Below are 27120 nucleotides of genomic sequence, written 5' to 3' on the forward strand. Positions count from 1 at the left end.
CACATGTTTACATGGCTACATGCACTGAGTTGCTACCATGTGATTGGCTGGTTAGATATTTGTGTAAATGCGGATTTGAACAGGTATAAATCACTTCCGCATTTGCCTCATTTTTCAGACCAAGAGGCTACAACCATCTTCTATATACACTCTAAGGTCGAATATTTTGTGACCGTGTGAGTATTGTATCCCTCCTCCACCTCAGCTGAAGTTTGCAGATGTAGTTCACTAGAAGCAAAATTATTTCTGCATGAGACATCGCTTTTATGCCCACTGGCTTACATACCTGAAATTTTTCTAAAACTTTTAATTCCTGAGTCTTAAAGAAAATTCTTTTCAAAGCACTGTTTAGGATTGTGCAATTTGTGTACTCGTTGTGCATCTACACACACACAGAATGAAAAATATTGATAAAGAAGTCCTGAACACGATGGCGCTTTACATCAAGATGACTGAGCCCAGCACTAGATAGCTCTGTGTACCACTATTACAGTGTGGTGGCTTTGCATTAAACTTTCAACCATTTGTATATCAAACACTATAGCTGTTGAAATGTGAACAGCCTGATGATAATTAACTGTTAAACATGCGATAATGAGTCGTGAAGCAGCCAGAGGGGATGTTATTCTTACAGTGTGTTCTCCAGTTTAATCTCTCAGTAAACCCTGAACCTAATCTGTTCTTATGGAAACAGAAAAAAATACTTAAACTTTCAAGATGTGACCTGTACTGCATTTTTAAGGTCTGTAATTATGAAAGGAGTCATGGAAACCGTTTTATTTTAGATATCAGAGTTGTCACATTACCACTCTATATAACGTACCACTTAAGTGCTTAAAGGAGCGCACTCTACCATATGGTCTGTGTCAAGGTTTACTAAAACAATACCTGATGAGAGGCTGTTGGGGGGGAAAAGGCAAAAAGACCAAAGTAAAGTAAAGGTGATTATTTTTAACTCGTTAACAAATGGGAAAATGTGGCATCAAATAAGTTGATTTTTCATGTTTTGCCTATCAGTAGTAATTTTTTATAGTTAGGTACACACAATAAAGCAGAAAAGCTGGAGCAAACTATCCACTGGGTGCAGCACTGACTGATTGACTCTGACCTATTTACTAATTAATAGGTGGTGCTAGATGGGCTCTTTTATTGTTTGTAAAATCAATGTCCTTTAAACCTAAAATCACCTTCACCATACCTTTAAATAATCAAATTCCTTACTACAATATGACTGATCCTTTTATTTTTACGCATATATTTTCATTTTCTTGTGAGACGGTGCATGTTTTGAGGGGGCGGGGCGGGAGAATAGATGGACATGTGGGCACATCTCAGCCGTCAGAGGGCGGGTTTGTAGCGTTGTGTTCGCAGCGTGTGGCTGCTGCTGCTACTGCTGCTGATGAAAGAAGCGGCAGGTCACCTACAGCTACACAAATCTCAACAGCAGAGGTCCAGCGCCTTGGATGCGACTCTAAAGCGCGTCGAGAACAATAAGCACCGACTTACAGCTGTTAGTTTTGAATGTGGTAGACTGTCTTGCCGTTTATCTACCTGCACTGCTCCTTTCTAGTGAAAGAACTGGGAAAACAAAACAAAAGGTGTGACTTGAAAAAGTGCCCAGCGGGCACGCGTCAGAAGTCCGGATAGATTTGGCACAAGTAAAGATGCCCAAATAGGTTTCGTCGCAATGGGATTTGAGTTGAAGAACACGTAACCACTTACAAGTCACCCCGATTCAACCCGTTGTTAAGGTAACTGGAACTTGAAAAGGCGTATTTTCTTTCTCTTTTCGTCTTCTTCTTCTTCTTGACCGCTGGGATGTTGTGAGTGACGCGTCGCCTGGGACAGAAGGAGCGGGGACGCAGAAGGAAGAGGGGGCACCAGAACTGGCTGAGCAGCGGAGGGATTATGGCTCTCGCAACGTTTTCCCTCAGCCTCATCACGCTGGCGCTTACAAACTTGCACCTTTCGAGAGCCAGCAATCGGCATGCGGTGTACTGGAACAGTTCAAACCTGCTGTAAGTGGTGCACTCTCTCCCCTTGTTAGCAAATTATCCGATGCTGGTCTTTGTCGATGCACACCTGTGTTGATAACTTGTTTACATGACGGTGTGAGCACCTTCTCCTGCAGCGACGTGCTTCTTTTATTTACAGCAAAGCCCTTGAACCACCACTGAAATACACCACAAGAGTTATATTTAAGAAATAGGAGTTTATAATAAGATAATAACCAGTTGCAGTAGTTCATAAGTGTCTTCTTTTTTATCTCTTTAATAATTCCAAGCTTCAGATGTTTCCTTTGTTCCCAGTCATTTAATCCATTTGAGTGCAGTAATACATCTCCACTGGGAAACTGTTTTTGCGATGCTCCTCGTGTTCACCCTGCCTGTAAAGTGCCTGCTATATAAATATTTGAATCCTGTCTCACATTTAGACCATCTACTTGCTCCCAGTATTGAGTCATTGAAGTAGTTTTCTTTTTCTTTTTTTTACCTTGCTGTCTGCTCGTCCTCCCTGCCCCCATTCAGCATCAATGCATTATTCACATACATCACTCAAACTTGAAGAAGTCAGTGTATATGTGTGGTCATTACAAATAAGTATGCTTGCCACACTCACTCAAACATACCTCTGACTTTATTCTCATCCTGTGATTCCTCCGGCATCTGTGAGGTTGCTTACCTCTGGTGAGCTTTCTCAGGCTCTGCTATCTCTCTTTCTCTCTCTACTTCTATAAAGCCAGCTTGCTGTGGGGCAGAGATCGATGTGGATTCTACTGCCTTTGTCTTCTCATTAGCCAACAGTAAATTTATCTTTCTCACATTCTTTTATCTCTTCTCCTCACACAGCCTCCCTCTTTGCCTCCCCCACCACCCCCCACTCCTCGTTCGCCTCCTCTATCTGTGTTCCTCCTCTGTCCATTTGTATTCACCTCAGACGCGGGTCTCTCCTATCGCCTCTCTCTATCACATACTTTGCTTTTTTCTTCCTTCTCTTATTTTTCTACTGTGTATCACCAGCCCGTCTGTCCCCCTCAATTCCACCCCCCACCTTTCTTTTCCCCTGTTTCTGCATCTCATTTCCGCCCCCACATCTGCTGCTGCTGCTGGTCCCTCACTCGCCTTCCGGGCTCTCTGCTGGGGGCACACATAACAGTAAACGATTGGAATTAGAAAAGTGGGGTGAATTTAAAAATAGTCGTTATAATAACAGTTCTGAAACCTGATGGAAACAGTAAAGGTGATGCCGCAGCAGTGTCACTTCCTCATTAACATTAATGTGAGAATGGCAGAGTCACATTCACAACTGTTTCAGATTTATGACTACAGTTAATCCCGTCAGTGTGACATGAATAGAGAGGGGGTGTATTAACTGAGACTTAGTTGCGTTTTAGTGCTGAAAAAGTGCACGGGTTTTTGAGTGCCATAATCAACAGTAGTCTATCTATCAATTTTAATTAGTTGTCTGGCGTGTGCTCCATCTAAAATGATTTTCACAGCGTGGGTATGTTTGCTCGGTGTAGTTATTCATTACAGCGTTAGCACATTCGGTGGCTTTAAATTGACATTTATGTGTTAAAATGACAAATATGTGCACATATTGATGAATTCAAAATGCAGTGTGTGTGTTTGTGTGTGAGAGAGAGGCATAGAGGGAAGGAAGCAGAGAGAGAAAGACAAAGTGCAGGTGTGGGTCTACATGCATGCGTGTGCAAAACCTTCTTTCTCCACAGTGAGATACAAATCTCTAAAATAATGCAAAAACTGACCCAGTTTGCAGGTAGCAGACAAATCCTCAGAGGCTATGGCAAGAATACTGATGGCCATCAAGCCTTAAAAGGCCCAAGGCTTGGAGCCATTTCTCCTACATGCACAGAAACCAGCTGAAGGCCTTGCTTGTTCAGTAACGCAGCTCTGTCTCTCATCCAGCTTTCGTTATAGAGGCAAGCTCAGGAGGGAGCAGTAAGAAATGAAGGCAGCAGGAGAGAGAAAGAAACCAGAGGCCTTTAGGGCCAAAACTCTGGTTCAGGCCTTAATGTTTCACCCTTGAGCGCAGCATTCAGCACAGATGGTTACGGCACAGCTGTAAGAAATGGGATCACTTGGAAGCCAAGCTGTTTGTGCCAAAGCCATGAAAATGGCTTTTTATGATAACGCTCAGCTAGAAATGTCTTGCTCTGGTATACTGAAAGTCAAAAGTGGATTGTCACACAGTGGATTCCTCAGTAATACTGCTCTGTTTGATTCTTTTCAGCTTTTCTGAGGTAAACAACATCAGATGATTTATTATTGCTTTTTGTCATGCCTTGCACAATTTGAAACGAGATATCCCGATTATCATAACCCCAAGAAATACCTCGGAGTGCTTTGATTACCGCCCAAGCCCGTCACGACCGCACTACCCCCCATTAGAAAGTGTTGGCCTCAGCTTCCACTCTCAGCAGTGTGCCTGGCCAACTCGTTACAGATGTCCCTGCTAATGGCTGACTGAGGCAAGAAAAAACACACACGCAGGCCATTAAATCATCTCGCATCTGAGGCCATCTGCCAATTAGAGGGGGGAGATGTGGAACATCTTGAGAGCATGCCGGAGCAGCGGTGCACTGCGGTAGCCTCGCCTATCCGCAAGCAGCGTCCCATACTCCTGCCACCTCCTCCCATCAGGTGTCTGGCCTCGCTGGTTTCACAGGACGCATCTCCATAATTGCCCGGTGTGATGTGGGTGTGATGAAAACAGCAGCGCAGCTTTCATTCAATCTCCCACTCCCTCACTAAGTCACATAGTTCGTCTGCTAATGCTTTTAACTTAGCAGAACACCAGAGCAAAAAAGTCTTTGCATGGGTGTGTGAAGGAATACCAGAGAATTGCGTTTGAAAATGTGCCACACGTCTCTTTGCTAAATCGCCATTCCCTTGCCTGCTCAGCCAGATGAAAGCTTTCTTTCGCTGTTTGTGGCCGATACTTAGTGATTTACAGCTCAGCGTGTTTTATGCTACACATTATGGACTGATTTGGCCCTGAAATGGTGTCTGTCAAGCCCCTGGAACACACACACACAAAACAAAACAACCCAATTCCCCACACAGTATATCTGGTGCTACAAAATAAATTATCACCTTGACAAATAGCTTCCCAGAGAGTTCGAGGAACAGCGGCCCGGTGATCAATGTTGAGTCAAGGTGCCGTCTTTCTCAACAGGCTCATTAACCACCAGGTCGGTTTTTGTGGGTGTGTAGACCCAGCTAGAGTTGGAGGCGGTCCCCTATGGGACAGAGGAGAACCTGGTGCCCTGTAGGAAACACTTTGTAGATATTAAGTTGCAGTAAAGGCAATCATTACTGAGAAATGAAGAAACGAGAGAGAGAAGGATGGGAAAAAGAAATGTCAGGTAATGGATAAGGACATTTCAGAAGGTACTGTAGATGGAGAAAAAGCAAAGGCTACAAAGTGTGAAGTATAGTACTGTAAGGAAGAGCTGGCTCTAACTGAGAGATTGTAATAGAAAGGAATGGAAGGTGAAGATGTTGGAAAGGTGGAAAGCAGAGATGTCTTTCACTAGAATAAAGCAGTGGAAAGATTAATTAAGTCGGTCAAAAGTCAGGAAGGGTGAAAAAGAGCGCAGGCTTTGCCGGATATGGAAGTTCGGTTATTTGGCTGAATGTGCTGTAGCTGCTGTTTTCTGGGGAGAAGATACCCACAGGAGTTGATCCGTGCTAATGTGGACACAGGCTGGGTCATTCATGTGGACCAGTGCTCCGAGACAATAGCTGCTGCCACTCACCTGCCCCTCGGCCCAGAGAAACACGGCGACGCATACGGAGCTTACGGGAGACAAGCAGATTTGCTACCTGATTACATGCACGTTCGTCCGCCTGCAGCTCTGTCTCTTGGCTGTCTTGGCAATTTTGCATACAAATGCATCTTATTCACCGGCATTCAATTTGTTCTTTTTCATTCATTGTAACACACAAGCGCCTCAAACAGTAGTAGATAGTGGGCTTTTTTTCTCCTTGGTTGCAGTTATGTTAAATGAGAGGGAATGTGTGTGAATAACACTGATTGAAAAGTGCAATTTGACCTTTTGAGTTTTTGAATTAATCATGTTCCTCCATATCTAAAATGGAATATTCCCCTCTCCAACTATTCAGGTTGTTTGTTGAGATATGAATGCTTTCCATTTGATTTGTTTTAGACATTTAGAAGATTAGTTTGATGAGCACTGCTTTTAAATGGACGACTAACTTAGTATCATCGCCCAGCGCTCATTGGAAGTGAAGTGGTGGAAAGTGGTTAAAGGTTACTGGTCTGCAAAGCTGTGTTCTGACCATTTTTAGCTTGTTGCAATGTGGTATGAGTCACATAAGTGGATGGAGAAACACTGAAAGGATATTTAATGGTTCTTATAGATCCAAGAGTGGGTGTGCAGATCAATACATTTATATGGTATGGGAAGGTGAATGGAACCTGGCCAAACAAAAACACGACCTGGTTGCTTTTGGAGCAGCAATCAATCCGGGTGCATCAGGTGATCAATTTCCAAATGCATTTTTAATTTGATTTTGTGGTGTCCGTAAAGCGCCGTGAAGCATTCGGCGCTAAGCTCGGGAAGCTCAGATCAAGTATTGCCTTGGAACAGCATGCCTGAGAATTGATTATTATGGGCTTGTCAGTCACTGCTCCGGGGTTCATGCTCCTTAGAGGCCTTAACTATGTTTGTGTGAAACAAGGCCTTGGTATAGCTTCAGCAGCAGCTCCAGAGAAAGCAAAGGTTAGAAAAACACGAGTGCAGGCACGGATGAAAGAAAAGTAGCCTATGTGTTTTGAATAAATCCAAGACTCAAAGTAAATGCAACTTATTCCTCTGAAATGTGAAAATAAAATGAAAAGCTGTAGGAAAGTATGCACCTGTGCAATTCTTTCACAAGATAAAAATGAAAAACCTTTATCACAACGTTCTCCTTATGCGCATATTTTGTAATATCTACTCTCATCTTTTTCTTTTCTTCCAGATATGAAACATGTGATTTAGAATTCTTAACACAAAGAGTGAAATTTAATATATTTAAGGGACGTAATTGCAAAAACAAAAATAAAATGGCACAGTGTTCATTTTTGGCCACTGCTGTTGTTGGGCATAAATCACACTCTACCAAGCAGTTTGATTAAAGCCAACATGCAATTTAACAGATTTGAACCAAGGGAAAAGTCTGAAAACATCAGCTATTGTTCTGTTACAATAAAGTCTCCCGTCTTGGTGTTTCTGCTTTTTTATATCTATTCTGATCCTCCTAAAGGTCCAAAGCACTCTAAGCCTGCTGAGCTTCATTTTAATAAGGAATCTGCAGGTGTGGTGGGCCATTATAACCCGTTCATGAGCTCTGATGGGAAGCTACCTTGGGACTCATCTAAGAGCTACCTCAGGTGACCTGGAGTGCTTCTTTCCGTGGAGGAGTCCAAGGGAAAAACATAGTTAGGCTCTTCATATGTCATCAAAGGCCATTAGCATTCCTGCACTCCAAGCTTATAAAAACTGCACTTAACTGGCAGTGGGAACCCACAGGAGATAGTCCTGATCCCAGACAGGTAGAACCAATTTCAGACTCAATGATTTGAATGCAAATGCTTTCTACAAAGAGGGCTTTCCAACTTCAGAATGGCAACTCCACAGTACATTACACTGGGAGTCTGCACCGCAGTGCCTGTTACCCACTGGGAAATTACATTGCTGCTATGATGAAAATGGCTGCCATGTAGGAAAAAGATCAAAGCTGTTGATAGGTGGATGGTCACTGGCTGGAGTTTGATTATTTGGGAAATGGGCCTTGTTAAGCTACATGGCCAGGAAAACAATATGGCAGCCACAGCAGTTGGTCAAAATAATTTGTTTTTTTATTGAAGCAGAAGGCCTCTTCTGAGGTATGGCAATTGAGGCGTATTTTGCACCAACTGGCGCCCTCAGAGTTATCAGTGTCCTTTCATAAAAAAGGCAGCGAGCGAGGACACAGGTTTGTGCTCTGTCATATCTTGTTCTCTGTTCATTCCCTTCAGGTCTTGAGCCGTGACAGGTCTTCCCTCTAATGCTCTTGGGTGCTTAACAACAGCCGTGTTACGAGAAGTGGAAACTGTCCTCACAGCTTAGTGGATGATACGGCTCCAGTATTCCTTTTTATGTGAGGGCAATTTCGGATATGGGCAGCGTAATAATTAGATATTCTCTTATAATTGAGATTTTTCCTATTGAAGATGTAATTATATGAAGGTCTGAGACCCTTTGGCAGCCGTCGTCTCTGTAATAAGAATATTTGAAGAAAATTGAAATCTCTCTCTAGTGCTCTGTGCATCCAGAATGACAAAAAGTAATTTGACCTCTCAGCGGCAGCCGCCGCCGCTTAATGTATCCCTCTTATGTTGTTAGAGGGAACATTTAAATCAGTACATCTTCAAGCGAAACTGCTCTATTACAAATATGATAGCAAAGTCGTTAAAACTTGAAAGTGTGGTGCAAGTGAATCGGAAGGGAAGCTACCTACTGGCAGAAGTAAAGGTTAGATTGTTGTCGGGAACCTGGAGAGCTGTGCTGCGCAAATTTAAACTGCGGAGATATTGAAATGCTGTGCTTGTTGAGGTAATTACGTTGGAGGTATTAAATAAAACACTTTTTTTCAGGGAACATCCAGCTTTTGAAAAATATAGTACTGTACACGCAAGTCAGTATGCAGTGTCCACATCGGATTGCTGGGAAAGAGGTCGAATAGACGCATTAGTTCTTCTTGTTGTGTTTCTGTTGTGTTGAGGGGGACCAATAAACAATACTGTGAAAGCTGAACGTTTTTGAGTGCTACATGAGTTCAAAGTTACATAAGAAAATAAATGAAATCAAATGAAATAACAGTTAATATTAGATATATTATATTAGACACACAGGTGATTACTTTTTCAATTAAACTGAAGAAATGAAGTGAAGCCTGCCAGCCAGTTCAGGCAATCAACTTGAGCTGCGCTGCTTTGTACACAAATGGCATGGCTCATTCTCCTCATGAACACTGAATACTTCCTAACAGTTCAGTTGTCTATTTAATGCTACAGTCACACTACAGAAGACATTGATTGGACACTTTAGCACAACCATAATTACTGCAACTATGTGCAATTAGTTTTTTCATTGAAATGTTTGCCTTGAAGACAGGGATTATGACAGGGTCTATGACTGGTGACAATGAGCTGCTGTCTTCAAAAGTGACTTTGCATCAAGACAACATTAAAATGGCAATAAAACAGAGTCTGTTTGTGATTCAGTGGGGTCAAGTTGGCTATTAATGTGTTAATTGTGATAATTTGTCAATTAACTTTGGTAAATCTGCAAAAATTGCAAATCTGTTGCAGTGTTTGGTGTGGTTGTGGCTTAAGAGGTGGAGCAGGTCATCTACCAATCAAAAGGTTGGTTATTCAATACCTGGCCTCTCCAGTCTGCATGTCCGTGACACTGAACCCCAAGTTTCTCCCGATACATTCACTGGACCATGAATGTGTATCAATGTTAGATAGAAAACACTTAGCCATAGAAAATAGTGCTTGTATAAAATCTTTTGTATAAATGGGTGATTGAAGCTTGAAGTACAAAGCTTTGAGTGCTCAAGCAGAATAGAAAAGCACTGTACAAGAACCAGTCCATTTACAATTTATTTCCTATTCTAAATCTTTTACTGTCATCGTGTATAGAAATTCACATTAACTACTTAGTATTCCAGAGTCAGAATCTGATAGATTTGAAACAGGAATTCCTCCACAAATAGTGACATAGATGCACCACGATGGGATTGGCAACCTGTCCCTTCTCCTTGTGATTGATCATGGTCACTCAGAGTTTCAAACTCTGGTTGTTGCAACTACTTGGAGTTTGTCTCCAAAAGCATAATAAACTAAAGCAGTAACCTATTTTTCCTTGTGGCAAAGATGTTGCCATCCTACTTTAGTGTTACTAAATCATAATGAGGCTCACGCATGACCACATACATGGATTAAACATTATGGCTGTGGTATGATTTTGACAAAGAAAATTGAGAAAATTAGAAGAGACAAAATACCTCAAGCAGCGTTCTCATGTTGCCGTACATTTAATTGCTGGGTATGCCATATGTGTGGCTTGCTGGTGTGGTTGCCAGTCACAAGGCAAGTAGTCTGAGCTTTGACTAGTTGTTGGCATGAGCTTAGCTGGCAACCTGTGACTTACTTTGATCACTACAAAATTCTTGATTTAAATAAACATGATCTGATTGGCTGGCACTTGAAAAGTTGAACTTTTCGCAACTCCAAGCAGCACAAACAAAGCATGGTATCGGCTCCGCAATTCAGTTTGACAACGTAAGTCATCTCCTTCAATGTGAATGACAGGCGAGAGCGTGAAAGCCTGAAAGATGTGCATGTGTGTTCTGTACAATACGGATTGCGAGAAGTGTGTCAGTTTCTAAAGAGGGAGTTCTTGCAGGGTAGCAAGACTTCACTTCAATAAAGAGGACTGCTCATAGATCTTTTAGTAGGTGCTTTATTGAAAGAAAAAAATCTGATGCTGTGAGATGTCAGGCCAAGTTCAGATGGTGTTTGTTTCCACATAATAAGAAGCAAACCCCAAACCCTGAATGCTAAAACTGAAAACCAAGTACTTACCCAACTGACAAATAAAGAGCAAATTGAGTTTGGAGCCTACAATCCAAACTGTATTCTGCTGCTGCAATGAATCATGTGAAACTTCAGCTGTCTGACTGAAACGAGGCTTGTTTAATCTCACACTCATATGGATGAAAAACAGGGTGAAAATAATCTCCTGCTCCTCAGACTTAGCTATGCCACAATAAAATACTTGTGCAATTATTTATTAGAGACAAACGGGCAAAAAATACTTTTTTTAATGGTTCAGACTTTTATGTAATATAACAGGAAGTACAGTCAGCAGATCAGCAGACAGCTCAGTGGTACTATGCTCCTTTCTTTGCACCCATGTTTCCATATCTTCAACCTCATCATTTAATCAGGTCTCGTGTTGGTCTGCATAAAAAAAATACCTACTCTGAATTCATTTGCCGCCTTGATGTGTAAATCCAGTCATGGTTAATGCATGAGCGACGGCACATGCATAATTATGACTCTGTACTCACACACCTGCGTTTTTTCCCCCTGCACTTGGACAAGACATGACTCAACACACTGCCGGCATCCTCCGTTACCGAGGGTGGGAAGGTTGGTGGTGGCGAAGGTGGGGATGTTTCAGTCCTTTGCTCTCTCCTGATCAGTTTGAAATGTTGATGAGGGAAATAGCTCTACATCGCAGTCTGTTATTTGCATTTGTTAAAGCTCGGAGGATGATTTGTAGAGGAATAAGAAGGGGTGGCGCCCTGCTTGTTATCGCAAATTTTTGAGAGCCGTAGTATTAATGACCAGGTTCTTGAAATATAAGAGTCTGTAATCTACCTGTTCGCCATGCCTCCTGATTAAACTGTGCAAATCTCCCCTGGCTATGTACCAATCTGCTGCAGTGCTTTGTTTGTTAAGTTATTTATTTGGTTGGTTCAGCTGCTTTTCAGCAGCTTGGGGCTATGTACAGCAGACATCTGTGACTGCTGCCCCGATGACCATAGTGTTAAAGCTACATTTCTTACTTACCGTCAGTGTTGTATATGCAATGTTTTCTCATGGTAACAACCGGTGTAATGCAGCATAGCGCTGTGTCTAGACTAGCATGGTGTGTAAAACTGGGAATCACACAGAGACGAGCCCAGCGCTTCACCATGCTGTGTGTGGGTGTATAGAATATCAATGTCCTGCTGTGCTCTCTCACTCTGTGTTTGTCTGGCTGCTATTAGGTGGCATTTAAGGTGTTTTCATGTCTCAATGTCTGTCTGGGTTCTTGTATGTGTGCGCGTACATCCTTGTTTGATTGATTGTCTTTGAAAGCACAGTAATGATTCTGTCTCCTCGTCTTGGCCCTCTCCGTCTCTTTTGGTCAGTGTCTCCCTCACGCCTGCATTTGCCTCGCAGAGCAGCAGCGCTCTCCGTCTTCCTGCCGTGTTGTTTGAAGTGTTTTTGCTCAGCCTTCTGTTCCTGCTCCGTTCTCACCTTGTGTGGAGTCAATGGGAAGTCCCAGAAGACTGCCTCGCTCAACCGCATTGCTGTGTGTGGGAGGGAAAGTGGGCACTACCGCCCATTTACCTCCCTTTAATTTATCGCTCTATTGCAGTTGAAAGAGTGAATCACATAGGTCGTCTCATTATTTAGAAATCATCTCGCTCATAGACGTCTTAGTACAGTGTGAGAACACGAGGGAGGCTGTGGTTTTCCTTCTCACTGCATTCTTTGTGCCCGTGTGTCTTTCAGTATAGGATAAAGTATATGTACTGTGAGAGATAGATGGTTATGATAAATAGATTTGCTTTTGCAGCGCTTAAAGGGATTCTGTGCCACTTCCCAGGAGGAAAACGTAGAAAAAGTTCTGACAAAAAATAACCAAAAGGAAGAGGAAGAAAGTGAGTATGGGGGAGGAAAATGAGGGGAAAAAAGGAACTTGTGAGAGGGGGATATAAAGCATTTCTAAGATATAAAGGCTGACAGTGGAGTGGAGGTGGGGGATAGGCTAGGACGAGGAGGAGGAGGGGGGAAAAGGGGATATTTGTATGTAGGGGAGAGGAAGAGTCTGCATGGAGAATATTAATGGTGTGTCAGGAATTGGAGTATCTTTAAAGACCTCAACCTTTTCTGTGGTGCTGATGTGTACTGTATCAGAACAAGCAGCTTGGAGGCACTGCTGAAAAATCAGGAAAAATAGCAGAACAGGCAACTGTCACAGTGGCTATTCTGAACCCACACACAATATTGTACCGGTCGGAGTAGTGTTTGCATGGCACAGATCCTGGTGGCTATGAATCAGGAAATAGTAATGGCCCACTCAGATAATTTCCACTGCTTGTCCACAAGGGTTGGGAAATTGGACAAATATATCATGATATATTGTGCTAGCAGTGATTAGCCAAGTCCATTATCAGTGGTTCTTTTTCGAGCCGATTCTCGATGATGATTTTTATCTTTGTAGGTTAACAGTTTGGAATTCTTCTTTTATGAAAATGCAGCACTATGAATTTATAGACACTGATACCACTGATCTGATGCGGAAAACTGGCCTTTGAATGGTCCACAGTATTTCCCGCAAATTCAGTGTGTGATGCTAGTGTATGTGCACTCATCTGGTTTAGCATGCATGGGTGTGCATGTGGCTACTTTCTCAGTACATTGGCTTTCTTAAATGACTTAATAAATAATAGAGTTTCTTCTCTACAAATATTTTATTTGCCTAGAACTTTGCAGTAATAAATAAATAATAAATATAATCAGATGCTTCTTTAGTGAGTCTCTCATCCTGCAGATGAACTCTGTCTTGAACTGCAGTTATCAAAAGTAGTCCTTGTTCTTCTCTGCATCATTTGTCAGCTTGGTGTCGTGGAAGGTTTGTAATACAGGTTCTAGCTAGACTGGCCCTCCTGCTCAGATTGGATCTCCAGAGCAGTATAAAGAGTAGCAGCAGTGCTCCAAGATACGGATATGGAGTCTGTCCAATGGTGGTACGAGAAGCTCACTGGGGAAGCAGGTAATTGATGTTGAGGGCTGTAGTAAGACACCTGAGCTGGGGGAATAGTCCTCCAGTAAACCAGTCACTGGTGGCATTGTTCTGTCAGATGGTTTAAAATTAAAAACAAATAATAAAAATAGGCATTTGTTTATGCACAGCATTTCAATCAGGTTGAGGTCTCAGCTTCCTCTGGGCTATTTCTTTTTCAGTCATTCTGTTGTAGAGTTGCTGCTGCACTTGCGATTGCCCTGGTCATGTGCTGAAAAACAAGCCTAAATCATTACCTCTCCGCCACTGTGCTTGACATTTCATATAAGGTATTTGTCCTGACATGCTGCAATGTGGTGTTGTGTATTATGGCCAGACATCTCTGCTTTGGTCTGCCTGTCAGTCTGTCCAAAGGACAATTTTCCAGGAGTTGGACTTTGGATGCTCTTCCAAATAAGCCAGGTTTGTTTTTAATTGGACAGTCATGAGCTTTAACTTTTAACATGCCAACTGAAGCCTGTAGAGTGTTTTTTTTTTTTTTGGCAGCGTCTTCGAATATTGCACAATCTGACCTTGGAGTGCATTTGTTGGGACATCAGTCCTTGGAAAGTTGTGACATTGTGCCATTGTGTCTGCATATCTATCAATCTAGCTAGCTAGCCAGGTAATTCACTCTGTACCTCTCTCTTTAAGTATTATTCACATGCCTCAAACACAGCCACCAATTTTTCAGTTGCTGTCGTGTCAGGACTGTGAAATCCCTCCAAGCACCTGTCAGCTCTGGGATCTACAGCAGGAAGGAGAATAGAGGGTGCTGCAGGTGTGCGCATTGTGTGTGCGCGCACATGCGTGAGAGGGAAGGGAAGTGTGAGAAAAGGAAGAGGGAGAGAGAAGTGACACTCATTTACCACATGATGCAAGGAAGAAACACACTGTCTTTCGTGGAAGCCTGTGTCACAGGTGACAGTCAGTGACAGGGCCATGAACAGGCCTCTCAGGAAGGTAGGAGCCAAAGACGCAGGAAATGTATATGGTAGTCCTCGTATAGCAGATGACAAATAGAGTGAGTATAGGCGTAGGCTACGGTGGCAGCGAGAATAACAGTGGAGCACATTGTTAGGAGTTAAATGATGTAGTGAAGAGAATAACATATATAGCCTGAGGTCTTTGTGTAGAAGATGGGGAAAGCAAGTGACGCACAGCAACTGCAGGAGATGGATTCCCCTTGTGGAAATTGGTTTAATACCAGGAGGTTTATTCCTTGGAAATGCTTGCTGCCTTTAAAAACATTGCGGTTGTAATTAGAAAAAAGGGAGAGACTGTAGATAATCAAATTCACATCTCTGTCTGATATCTATTTTGTTTTGCTTTTTAATTTAATCCAGAGTAATGCAAATTGAAACATCAAACTCTCAAGTTCTCCTTTCTGTCAACACAAATTGTCTGCTGAAAGAAAGTTTTACTCGTCTTCAAGATTTCCTAAATCTGTGACAGCCTCAGACTTGGCATTTGCAATCATAAAACAGCCTGTAATCCCTAATTAGCAGGCTTTAATTTTCTTAACGGGAATGAACTTTTGCTCAAATTAGAGGTTCCATTAAGTTTTGATTCGAACCTCCAGCGCACGCCGTGCGGAGGGAGGGAAACGAGTGTGGAGGAAACGATATCTCTACCTAATGTGCAGTGCTAGAAAGATAACGGCAGTTTCAGAAATGCCAGCGACATTAGCATTCTTGCATCGTGGTGTGTGTGTGTGTGCGGTCTCAGTTTTTAAGTCTAAAAAAACCCCAAAACTGTTGTGCGTCAGCGAAAACCAGTACCCGCACCCCCTCACAACACACACCTCCTCTTCATTAGACAGTTCATCAGCAATCTATCATCATATGTATTATTTATGAGTGGAGCTGAGTTAATTTTAAACATGCAGCACAGGTTTCTTTAGTTATTTAGGTTTCATTTTTTTATTTTTTAACTAGTGTCAGCCCTATTGTATATTTAGAGACAGGGAGAGAGCGCTCGGAGCTTTAGAAAATGATGCTTTTCTCCTTAATGAGGACTTGTTTCCACCGCTGCCACCTCAACCTGAGCAGAGCGCCAGGGTTTTCTGCTCTGCCAGCCTGTGCTTGTATGCAAATATCCATTTTTCAATCAACCTTGCCGTTCTTTCCGAGGCGTTCGATACAGGTCTGGCCTTTTGCGAAGTAATTCACCCAGAATTCCTTTGACCTCCGAGGTCAGCGGGTGGAACGACACCTTTAATCACTAACCTCCACTCGCTGTCGACCGAGACCCAGGGAGGTCACTTGAAGTAAACAGGCTCTCGGATTGCATTTAAATAAGCAACTCATGATAGTGTAATGGCATTGACTGAGTCAGGTTAGCGCATCTGTCTGTAACAAGATAGAAAACATTTTGCACCAATGTTTGGAACTTAAATAGGCAAATTTGCATTACAATAGGATTATCTGTGACCAAGATGTTTAATAAGCTACCAGGCATCTTCTGTTTTTCAAGTAGTTTCTGGTCAGGAGGCTTTTTTCTGAATATCAGAAATTAAGCAATACTGTAACAATGCTTTAATACTTCAATTTTAAACTTGTTTTGAACAAAACTTAGAACTGTAGCTTTTTTCTGGATTTTTATCCCCATTAAAAAGCACCAGTGATTCCTTTTTTGTTGTTGTTGTTGAGTTAAAATAGGCAAGAGAGAAAACGTTATAAAGCTTGAAAGTTTTTTTTCCCTAATTGTTTTGGCACATATCTCATAACACTTTAAAAAGAATTCTCAGCAACAGAAAAAGCATTTCCCAAAACTGTTCATGTGTTCAGCAAAACACTATAGTTAACCCACAAAAGGCTGTAACTCATCCAAAACTGTCAAAATGAAGTTTTTGTGTCCATGAATACGTCGGTGCCACCAACATCTTCTGATGTTTTTACTGATATTGAATTTCTGTTGTAACTGACTGCTATTGTGTGTCAAAATTAACTGCCCCGATTTCCGGAGCACAATGTTCTGCATTCTGCTTTGTAAAAATGATGTGACGCACGTAATGCTCGAAAAAGATAATTATAATTTCCCTCATGGGAAGGTTGGATGTCTGAGATGATTAACAGTTGAAACCTGTTTGTTGAAGCTGTGCTTCTAATGTATTGCTGGCAAAGCCACCTGAGTTCCCAAACCAAGTCTGACCAAAAATATTGGAGTTTTAAGATGAGTATTTGACTTCACTTGGCCTTCCTCTGGTTTAGTCCCAGGAACTGCCAAATAATTTCATGCCCTTTAGGACTTCTTCTATGGTTGAATTCCTGGGGGCGTGTGCCAAGTGTGAAGTGAAGCTGGGAGAGGTTTAGGAATTGGAGGATTTACAGGTGAGAGAAAATTCCTGAAACAAAGCATGCTTTCAAAAATGTACGGTAAGTGTCAATCATTTATTTTCATCAATCAACAAAATGCAGAGAATGAACAAAAGAAAAATTCAACTTCAACAACAACAACTTCTTGTTGTTTTTTACTAAAGAAAGTTCTTAATGACTTTTGCTGTATTTTTGGGGTCGTTGTCCTGCTGCAGAATACATTTGGGGCCAATAAATAATCATTTATATTTCTGAAAGCATCCTTTTGTTTATAGCATTTTTTTTCTGGAGTGCCTGTATAGATGGGAATTGCTTTCTCAGTTTTTAATCTTTTAATTTAATTTTTCTTCACTTTTGGCCAAACCAAAGTGCACTATAAATAGGCTGTGGCAAACCACTACTAGGAGATACTGTGTGCAGTAACGTAATGCAATAACACAATACTGCTGGGAATCACTGGACATCCTGTCAGTAAGTTTTGCCACAGATGCTCAACCTCCTCACACCTACGTATCGCTCTGTTGGCAATGTAAGCCCAACTGTGAAGAACTCCTGTGTGCCCAAACCATCCTCGACACTCTTCTGCATGCTTCTGCTTTCTGCTGTCTTCCCCTTAATACAACTTCTTTCTCCTCTTCCACTCACATGAACTGGTGTTGCCCCTGCAAAATATTTATCTGAGCAGGCTTCTGTTTTTGTTTCCCCAAATTATTATGAATATTTTTTAACAATACTCACAACTTACATCTGTAAGCTGACTGAACAACAGGCACCACTGATGGAGCCAACAACTGGGCAAATACCAAAATTCCTTGTTAAGTTTCAGCTAATAAGGCTTTTTAAGTTTAGCCTATGTCTTTTCAGGACTCATCACTTGGCCGTGATCTTGAAGCCAGCTGGGCATTTATTTGGTCAGTCATTTTGAACCATTATTGAAATGATCTTTTATTTTATTTTTCACAGGGCCATAAAATGTATTTATACAAAATTAAAAGTCAAATCTAATAAAATAGCACTTGCTGACTTATTTTTAAAGTTTGAATTTGTAGTTCTATTATAATTTTTGTTGTTACAGAATTTTCTCATAGATTTTAATGCAGGAAACGTGCCTCTTTCTATTGCTGTCTGTGGTTTAGCAGACTACCTACATCACACCATAAAACACAAAGTCTCCGTCAGTGTGTTCGTTTGTTACTTTGTCCACAAACTCCTCGTAGGCCCACCAAGAGTTGAGCTGCCAGACTTGGCCACTTAAGCCACTGAAGGTTCTTATCTATAACAGATATAATGAGGCATTTTATTGCCTAGCAACCACCTAGCAACATCCTAAAAGAATTCGTTTTTAGCATTTTTGCATCATGTAACTTTTATTTAATGACAATAATATCTAAATGATATTATGACAACATTGTTTTGCTTACCAAAAGGCTAGCATGGCCTGTTTTTGCACTTGTGCATCTATGACACCCTATGAAAGAATCCGGTTGCTTTAACGTAGCAATAACAACTCATTTATACCCACAAATGTTTCATTTTAAATGTCTAAAAGCCAGCTAAAATGAAAATTTTAAACAACAAATACAAAAACAACTAGCATCCACTCTCAGTGTGATTAAGTATGCCACTCTGCCAACTGCATAAACAGACACAACAATACTGTAGCATGGGCATGTACCAGTCAGTGAAATTTATGAAATATTGGCTCACAGGAGCTTGACACTTTAAACCAAGATACGCTGTAAATGTTCCAAAGAATTTCACTTGATTTGTTTTGCCAGTAAGTTATTCAAGAATTTAATCATAAACATTTATAAATAACACAGAAGATAACTAGTTAAAATATGAAAAGCGTACCTTTAGGGATTGCATCCATATTTAACAACACTCCGGCGCTATTATACTGAACAAGCATGTTGTTTATGTGGAGGTGGATGGCCATAACGATACATCTATCTTTCATGCAGCACATTAGAGATTTTACCATACATAATTAATATCTCCCTTTTTGTATTTTAGTATTCTAGCCTCAGCTGTACCTTAACTATGGCTTACTATAACCACAGTCTTTCTTTTCATGGTCTTACTTCTGATTGTATTGAAGAGGTGAAAACAAATTTCAGATGTTGCCACTGGAAGTGAAAGAAATTGTCTTTGAGTAGAATTTTATGGAATAGTCCAGCTGCACTATTCTGTTGTAATATCCAGCTATAAGCCTCCGAAAGCAGAAAACTTCAGCCTTTTTTTAACATTTACCGCCAAGGTGCCCTTGAGCAAGGCAATAAACTTTTAATTACTGACGTGCCGTAGTTTAATAGCCAGCTGTACAGGGCTGGTTTTACAGTATGTGTAACCCTGCTCTCTTATGACTTCAGGCTGCTACAATAAATGTTGTCCATGTAAACAAGTCTGGATAACAAAGAGAAAAAAAATGAGTCATCCATCTGTAGTACTACACATACTATAGGTGTGACCTGTAAGGGGGAATTACACTGTATATTGTCATTCTCTGAGATGCTTCTCCTGCCACTGAGTAGTTTATCTTAGATGTGGCATCAGTCTCTGTGCAGACACCTCATCTCCCTCTTTACCACATAAACCCAAATGCCAAATCTTCCATAAGCCTCACGGTTTAAACCAAGATACGCTGTAAATCCACTTGCCGACACTTTACATCTACCATACACGCCAACATGCCAATGCAGACAGTACTGTTCAGCTTGACTGGGAATTCTTAACAAGGCGATAATTGTAAAATTGTATTGAGTATTGAGAAATTATGCAAATTTGCATTTGTTCTGCACATCTTTTAATTCAAATACATGCAGAGCAATCATGACAAATTGATTAAAGTTTTGATTGGAGGAGATTTTTTGAATGTTGTTTAGTTATTAGTGATGTGGTGCTTTTATAAAACAGCTCATCAAAGACACCCCCCCCACAAAAAAAAAGTCTTTGTTTCCACCGAAATAACTTAATGTCTAACTAATCAAGGAAGAAAAGAGCTACACACACACTTGGACACACACATTCACACAGACAGAAAATCCGGTAACTCTGATTCTTCTCTGTAAAGCCCTGCAGGTGTGGTCCACTCCTCCTGTGCTATTAGCACAGCCTATCATTGGTATTCATTTCCCGCTCCTAATTCCCCCACAGTATTTTTTTCCCTTCTCACTTGACAGAGGACTGTGGGTTAAACGCCGGGGGGAGCGCTTCATCACGACTAGATCTGATCCAATTAAATACAGATTTAATCAGCCCCGCAGTCGGCGAGTGAATACTCAATGTGATCAGGCCGTTGGTAACTGGAAGCCCAGCAGCGTGGGCGCTGGTTTCCATCCCCAGGCCAGAAGATTGGCTTGGTGGGTGAGGAAGCACCTTGATCCTATCTGACCTGTCAACTGGGCTCATTCAGATATCTGCAGATAGGTTCGGTTGTCATTTTTTATTAACCTGATAGAACGCTGAAGCTGTTTCTTAATTCTCTACAGTGTCCACAAGCCCTTGTTATGATGCTTCCTAACACAATGTTAGTGTTGTGAGATGCTGAGACAGCAGGAAGAGCTATAAGATGAGGCCTTAATGCAGGCAGTCACAAAAATTAAGAGATTTAAGGAGTTATGTGTGGCAGGCTAGACATTTTGCTGGGGGTTAACATTTCATTTACTTTCTCGTGTACCAGTGGCCACATGAATGGAAAGGAAAGCATAAACCCCCCCGCCCCTCCTTTCCTGCCAGAGAGGGAAGATTTTACCTCCTTCTTCCCAAATGGCTGCAGCTGCTGATTGTTGAAACCTTTTACTCTGCAGAGGAAGCAGTCCTGTGATATGAAATACAGCTCCCCGGTGCCCCATCAAAGTCCACTGTAACTGCTGTGTCACCTTCAGAGTTCCAAGGGAGGATTGTACATCGGGAGCTGCTGCAGAGCTTACTAATGAGAAGTCATTGGGAATCGGGTTGCTTTTTAACATAGCCCAATGTCTGGGGGTCGTTTTAGTTATGACCTGAGACTTAATTACAAATCCTGCTATTTAGTATATGGTGTTATGCATGAGAGCCAGCGAGAGAGAGAGACTGGCAGTCTGTGACTAGATATTTCTGTGAAAAATAACGACTCTGGCTGTCATTCAAATGTGTAACTGTAAATAAGTAATGCCTGATTCAGTTAGCCACATCCCACACAATGCAAACATAACACACCATGTCATTAAGTGCACTGTTTAGTGTCTGAATCAAATCCAACCTGGCAGGCACATTGCTCTGGCTGGCGAATCTTAACAAGCTGGGGGTTTGTTCCTCATCTAGTATGCCAGCAAGTCTAGTTTCTACCAAAAAAAAGAAATCTTGGTCCACTGATATCATATTTTGTCTTCAGCAAACTCAAAACAGTATGCACATTAGCTTGTAATACCAGCAGCACGAGAAGTTACTCTAATAATCTAAAATGTTTCCATTTTGATGAGAAAGAAGCTTTTACATCCAGGTTTGGGTGTAGCTTCTGGTACTCGCAGAAGCTGACGCTGTGGAATCTGTTGTTTGATGTGGGAGGAGGGATGGTGGATATATTGGGTAAAACATGTTGAACATGGAGCTGCCATGCAGCAGGACAAGTAGATTCATGGAGGTAATAAATGAGGAGGTTGGTGTAACAGAGGAGGATGCTAGGTATCGTGTAAGATGGAGGCAGATGATCCTCTGTAGCAGCCAGAAGAACTGTAATCTCACTACTGATCTATCCATCCATCCAATGATCTGTCAATTTTCTTCCACTTATCCAATACAGGTTAGCTGGAGCCTATCCTTTCTGTCATAGGGCAAGAGGTCAATTAAACCTTGGACCAGTCAGCTCAATCTCAGGGCTAGCATGCATAGCATGTCTTTGAAATGTGGGAAGTAGCTGGAATCCCTGGAGAGAACAGGGAGATAAAAACTCCCCACAGGAAGATCACAGCCAGGTGGTTGAACCCAGAGCTGTCTACAGATCAAACTTTTATATACATAAATCACAATTGAGAAGCCATAGCTCACAGTCAAAGCCTCGAACAGGAAAAGTTGCTTGAATATATTGATGCAAACAAGTTAGCTTACCAATTTTGGATAATATGTCACGTTGATTGTTGGGCTGTGATGTGCAACTGGTCTTTCCAAAGTTTCCCTCTGTGGCCGTCCTTTATAATATAACGCAGCTACACCCACAACTTCCTTTGAAATATCAATTAGTTTGGAGCAAGTAATCATTCAGTAAACATTATATATGTCAGACCCAGCAGTTTGCCTGAGGTTGGGCACGTTGGAAGTTCACAGGTACTCTGTTCTTCTGCTGCCAAAATTACTGGATTCTCCCTGGAAGACTATTGATGTACTGCCTTTCTGACCATGAAAGTAACACTGGTGATTGTCAGACCAATAAGAATTTGTGCTGATGAGAGGGTATCAACCCAAACCATCGACCACTTGATCTGGAGACTGCAGCCCAACACAAATCAATCTGTTATTTTAAAGCGAACAAGAAACTCATTTTCTGTTCCTTTAAACTTTGCAGTTGTGAATTATGGGCTGTCAGATCATATCCTGAGTGTCATTGACATTCAAAGTGCTCACCAGCCTTTATTAAAAAATAACACAGAAAGAGATGGTTTTAACATTTTACATTGTTCAGAAAAGCTTATCTATGTATTGAATAAAGAAATCTGAAATTAATACAAAAATTACTTTCGGAGTGTGTTTAGTGTTTCCTACTAAATGGTCCAAAGAGGTGCAATTTGTTAATTACTTTGTGAAGTGATTCCAACTTCTATTGTGTGCATTTCAGTCACATCCTGCCCCTGGGATGGCTATCTTTCACTCTTCTTCTACCTCAGATCAGTAGTCTTTAATTGCCTCCTGTGTTTGGGGAAAGCCTCACCTCAACTGTTATTTCCACGTGTAAATGAGATGAGGACAGAAAGGTTACCCCGAGCCCCATAAGACTGTGCGGTCCTTTCAGTTGGTCTCAGCTCACCCCTGTTTCTAGTCTGATATTTCAAACACTGCTGTGTTTGAAGTGCGCGGTTGGGTGCCTGCGCATTCGGCACTCGGGCGCGAGTCGTGGTGCTTGTTCAACTCCGGCAGCCCGTCTGTAAGTTCCTTCTTTTTGTATTTGCATACCGAACAAACAGGAAATTGTGTTCATTTGTATGCAAATGTGTTTGTCCCCAAGGCTGGGATTTTGAATTAAAAGTTTTACCGTCCCATTAATTCCAAATTACACACAGGCACTGACATGGGCTCCTCCACCCGGCAGGGGGGGTATCCGATTTGCCATCCAAACACATCTCTGTCAGTTTAGGCTGTTTAGTTTGCCATCTGCGAAACCGAGTCGGAATTTGGGTTTAATCTGGTCCGCTGATTTGCAGATTGATCGTCTGCGTCACATTGCAATCTCCTCTTAATTATCTCGCGAAAATATGCAAAGATTTTGTTGTGATTGATATTTGAGAATACTACTAGAGACAGACGTGAGGAGGCCTTGGAGTGTCTGACTGACAGGTTGTGAGCAGCATGGTGAATGAGAGAGAGTAGCGAAGGCCGTCCGCCATGCCGATGTAGCACACCTCATCAGCCCTGCTCATTAAAATACATGTACAACCTTATGAAAAATGCATGACCCCATCAGTGACGTGTGGCATGTATGGGCTGATGCTGACAGTCAAGGTAATATGAAAAATTAGCACTTACGCATATGCTTCTCAAAAGGGCCTTGTGTTTATCTTAATATTGCACTCACACTGTACCAATTCAGCCTTTCACCCTATTGATTATAATGATTGAATACCTGTTGTGGCTTCAGATGGACAGATGTATAGACAGACAAAAGGCTAGTGACACTCAAAATAATGAATGAGAGTCTCCATGCAAAAAAGATTAATGAATCAGAGTCAAATGTATTGATCGATGTCCTAATCTAAGTGATACCCTCTTCATGCTTGCTGCTTCCTGAGTCAAATTTAAGAAAAGGTACCACCTTATGAAAATAGCATAAAATAGAAATGATCAAAGCACTCTGTTGGAAGTATTTACTGGTCTTTGCTTAGAGGAGTATAACATAAAAGGCCTGAGTTCTTTTGTTCTTGAGTTTCTTTAGTTTTAATGGTGCTTTTATTAAATATTTATCATGGTTAGCCCACAAATAGTTCAAGACTTGTTCTTTAGAATACTTTTGCTTTGAATGTGATGCAGAAATGTTTGCAAAACTGATCAAGAAACAAAATCCACGAAGGTGTTGCAGCTGCTGAATGTACACCGCTATCTGCGAATGTGTAAAAGTGATTAATTTTTGCACAAAGAGAAAAGCACAACAGCATCCACACAGTGCTGTTCACAAATTAATAATGCATGGAGCACATCTTGTATACATGCAAAATTTTGGCAGACATCTGATGTCTCTGCGCGATGAGCCAAGGGAGACATCATTTTTGACTCTACAGTCAGAGAGTGATGGTGGCTGAGTGCTTGGATGCCAGGTTTGCTAATGAAAGAGGGAATCTGGCTTTGTGTCACTACAAAGACTTTAAAATGGGTTATACTCTTAGGAAATGGTACAGCACCTAACCGGCAAGGAGCCAGTGACTTGAGGGGGGTGAAAAAGAGAACTTTGACAATGAAACTTACAAATACGGAGAAAAGGAATTTTTCTGTTTGCTAAAACAATTAAATGAACTTAAAATATGGCTTAGTCTACCGAATTCAGGGTCATGCAAAAACCCCAAATTAAAAAAAAATCCTGCTCACTGTTGTTCTAAGAGAACTAGATGCCGGCTCATAAAAACAATAAATAAATCCCCTGATATCGCCTCTTTTATATTGTGTACAGCAATCTCCCTGTATTGACTATGACTACGTAAGTGCTGCTAACACGAGATTGAGTTATTTTGGCAATACTTTATCTCAATAAAAGAACAATATTCACAACATCTATTCAAAGAAATTGACTTGCAAGTTGCATGCCCTTGTTTATTGTTTGTACTGAAAAAAATCAATGTGAAACTTAGGAGCAGATGGGAGAGGATTGTTTTGCACCTGAACAAAATCATTTTACAGCACTCAAAGAATGCCTGGCAGATTTCTGGTTTTATTAGCAGGTCTGGCATTCACGCGTCCTGCTCACCAGAGTAATTACAGCCATATAGTTTTCATTAGTTTATATCTTTGTTTCATAATTGATGTTGTGTTTTTCAGAAGTTCAGAAGTGGGTTAGCTTACTCAGGATTTCCTGGTTTTAGTCTTAGTTTTACTTATTTATTATTATTATGCAGAGTGTTAGGGGAGAAATCTTAAGAAGTTCAGAACAATACATTATATAGAACAAATGCAAGACTCTTTATTGGCAAATCCCACAGTGATCATCACAGTTTACCCACAAAATATACAAAAGTAGTGTGCTCTAATAGCCTGATCAAAATGAAGATGTTTCTCCTATTTTAGTTATACTTTTAAGTACAGAATATTATATCAGTTTTTTACACCCAATTTTAGTTTAGGTTTTGTTTACAGATGCACCGACTGCAATTTTCTTGCACGATTTTTGTAGTTTATTCAAAAAAGACGTGTAAATAATTAAGTGAAAATTAATTTCTGTACACCTTTTGCATGTGTAAAAGATTTATATCATGTACTTCCATCCTTTTTCAGTATGTCTGTAACTTCACCCTTTCTGGTTTTCACTTGTATCCATGATATATCACGATATCTTTTGCTCATACCGAGGCTGCTGATTTGTGGTTGTCGCTGGATAGCTTTAGTATTAGTATAGCTTCATGACGTGTTAGCAGGTGGTGGGTGTGATGAAAAGAGCATGGCTTTCTGCCTGTGTGATTGCGGCACACGGATAAAATGGACTGGTTTGTAATCGGTCGACTGGGTGGTCACTGGTCTGGACCAAGAATAGAGAAAATTGGCCAGTTCTCTAGTTTAATTGCTTCTAATACTCTTGGTAAGCACTCATGACCGTAAATGCAGAAAAAAGCAAAACTGCCCGTCTCGTTGACATTTGTTGTCCTGTCAGATGATGCTCTGAAATCCATTTATGTAAACAAAAAATGTCACAGGTAAAATTTGAATATAAAATGCTTTGATTTGCTGCTTGGCCTTATATCAGATTTATAAATTTTTTATATGATTGAAACCATGCAGGAATCCTTGCAGAAGTTAAAAGAATATGTGGATGAAATGATAAAGATTTTTGAGTTTACATCCTAGTCGCTGTTCAATTTAGCAACAACCTTTGGTCTGGAATAAATTTGTAATGGATTTTTATGCAGAGCATTGAAGTGAATACTAAAAGTAATATGATTGCTTAGTCATGTTGCATGCCTCATCATCCTTCCTCACTATTTCACAGGATCTGCGGCTTTTTTACCATCTGTGACAGAAGGTACTGCTTAGTAATGAGGGCTGCTGATATGTTTCTGCACCAGTGGCACTGAGACAAATTAGAAGCTGTTTATTGTACTTAGTGGACAAGGTGAATCTGAGATTGTGAGAGGGGGATACAGAGAACGCAGTCTTTCCGGATGAAAGTAGGCAAACCGAATGTTAGAGCTATTCATCCTTTTTTTAATACAACATGATGATGTAGTTGGTGTGCATTTGATACAATTTATAGGACTGGGTTAAAGGTTTATTTCTAGCTTCCAATAAATCTGTTTGGTCTCCCCGTTTTTGTCGGTTATACAGATTTAAGTCGATGCATGCGGGGGGAAAAAAGAGGCCGTTTAATCAATCACTAGCCAGAGCAAGTGACAGCTGATTAATAATCATCTGAAGAGAAGCCTCAACTGTGCTTCAGAACTCAATTCAGAACAGCAAATTTATTGATAACCATTGAATCTGCTGACAGCTTGTGTGCCTCTTTGCTGTTTTATACCCAGACTATTGTTCTGCCGTTGAATGAACTGCCACAGAGCACAATATGGTCTGTAGTGTACATTTCCTGAGATGAGGAATGTTGTCACAGTTGCCACACTAAATCTCATGAGTGCTAGGAAGAAAGTTTGACCTAGAAGAGAGATTTGGGCTGGATGAAACCTGCAGCGTAAGAGATGCTGTAGGAAAGTAGCTTATAAATGTAGACACAAGGTTAAAGGAGGTGGCATGAGAACGTGGCACAAAATCTACCGTCAG

The 27120-nt window shown here is 41.1% G+C and overlaps 1 protein-coding gene across 2 annotated transcripts in view; it reads left to right on the forward strand.

The window, feature by feature from the left end:
* The first annotated feature begins 1325 nt into the window (after window positions 1-1325).
* The window catches only part of efna3a (ephrin-A3a), a 74229-nt gene continuing 48434 nt past the window's right edge, over window positions 1326-27120 (forward strand). For both annotated transcript variants that reach the window (XM_005927600.2, XM_042222654.1), the window contains exon 1: window positions 1326-2018. In XM_005927600.2, the coding sequence (XP_005927662.1) occupies window positions 1909-2018 (110 nt within the window). In that variant the 5' untranslated portion in view covers window positions 1326-1908. The remainder of the gene's footprint in view (window positions 2019-27120) is intronic.

This window comes from Haplochromis burtoni, unplaced genomic scaffold (assembly GCF_018398535.1).
Source record: "Haplochromis burtoni strain Fernald_Lab_line unplaced genomic scaffold, NCSU_Asbu1 Contig_90, whole genome shotgun sequence".
Lineage (NCBI taxonomy): Eukaryota > Metazoa > Chordata > Actinopteri > Cichliformes > Cichlidae > Haplochromis > Haplochromis burtoni.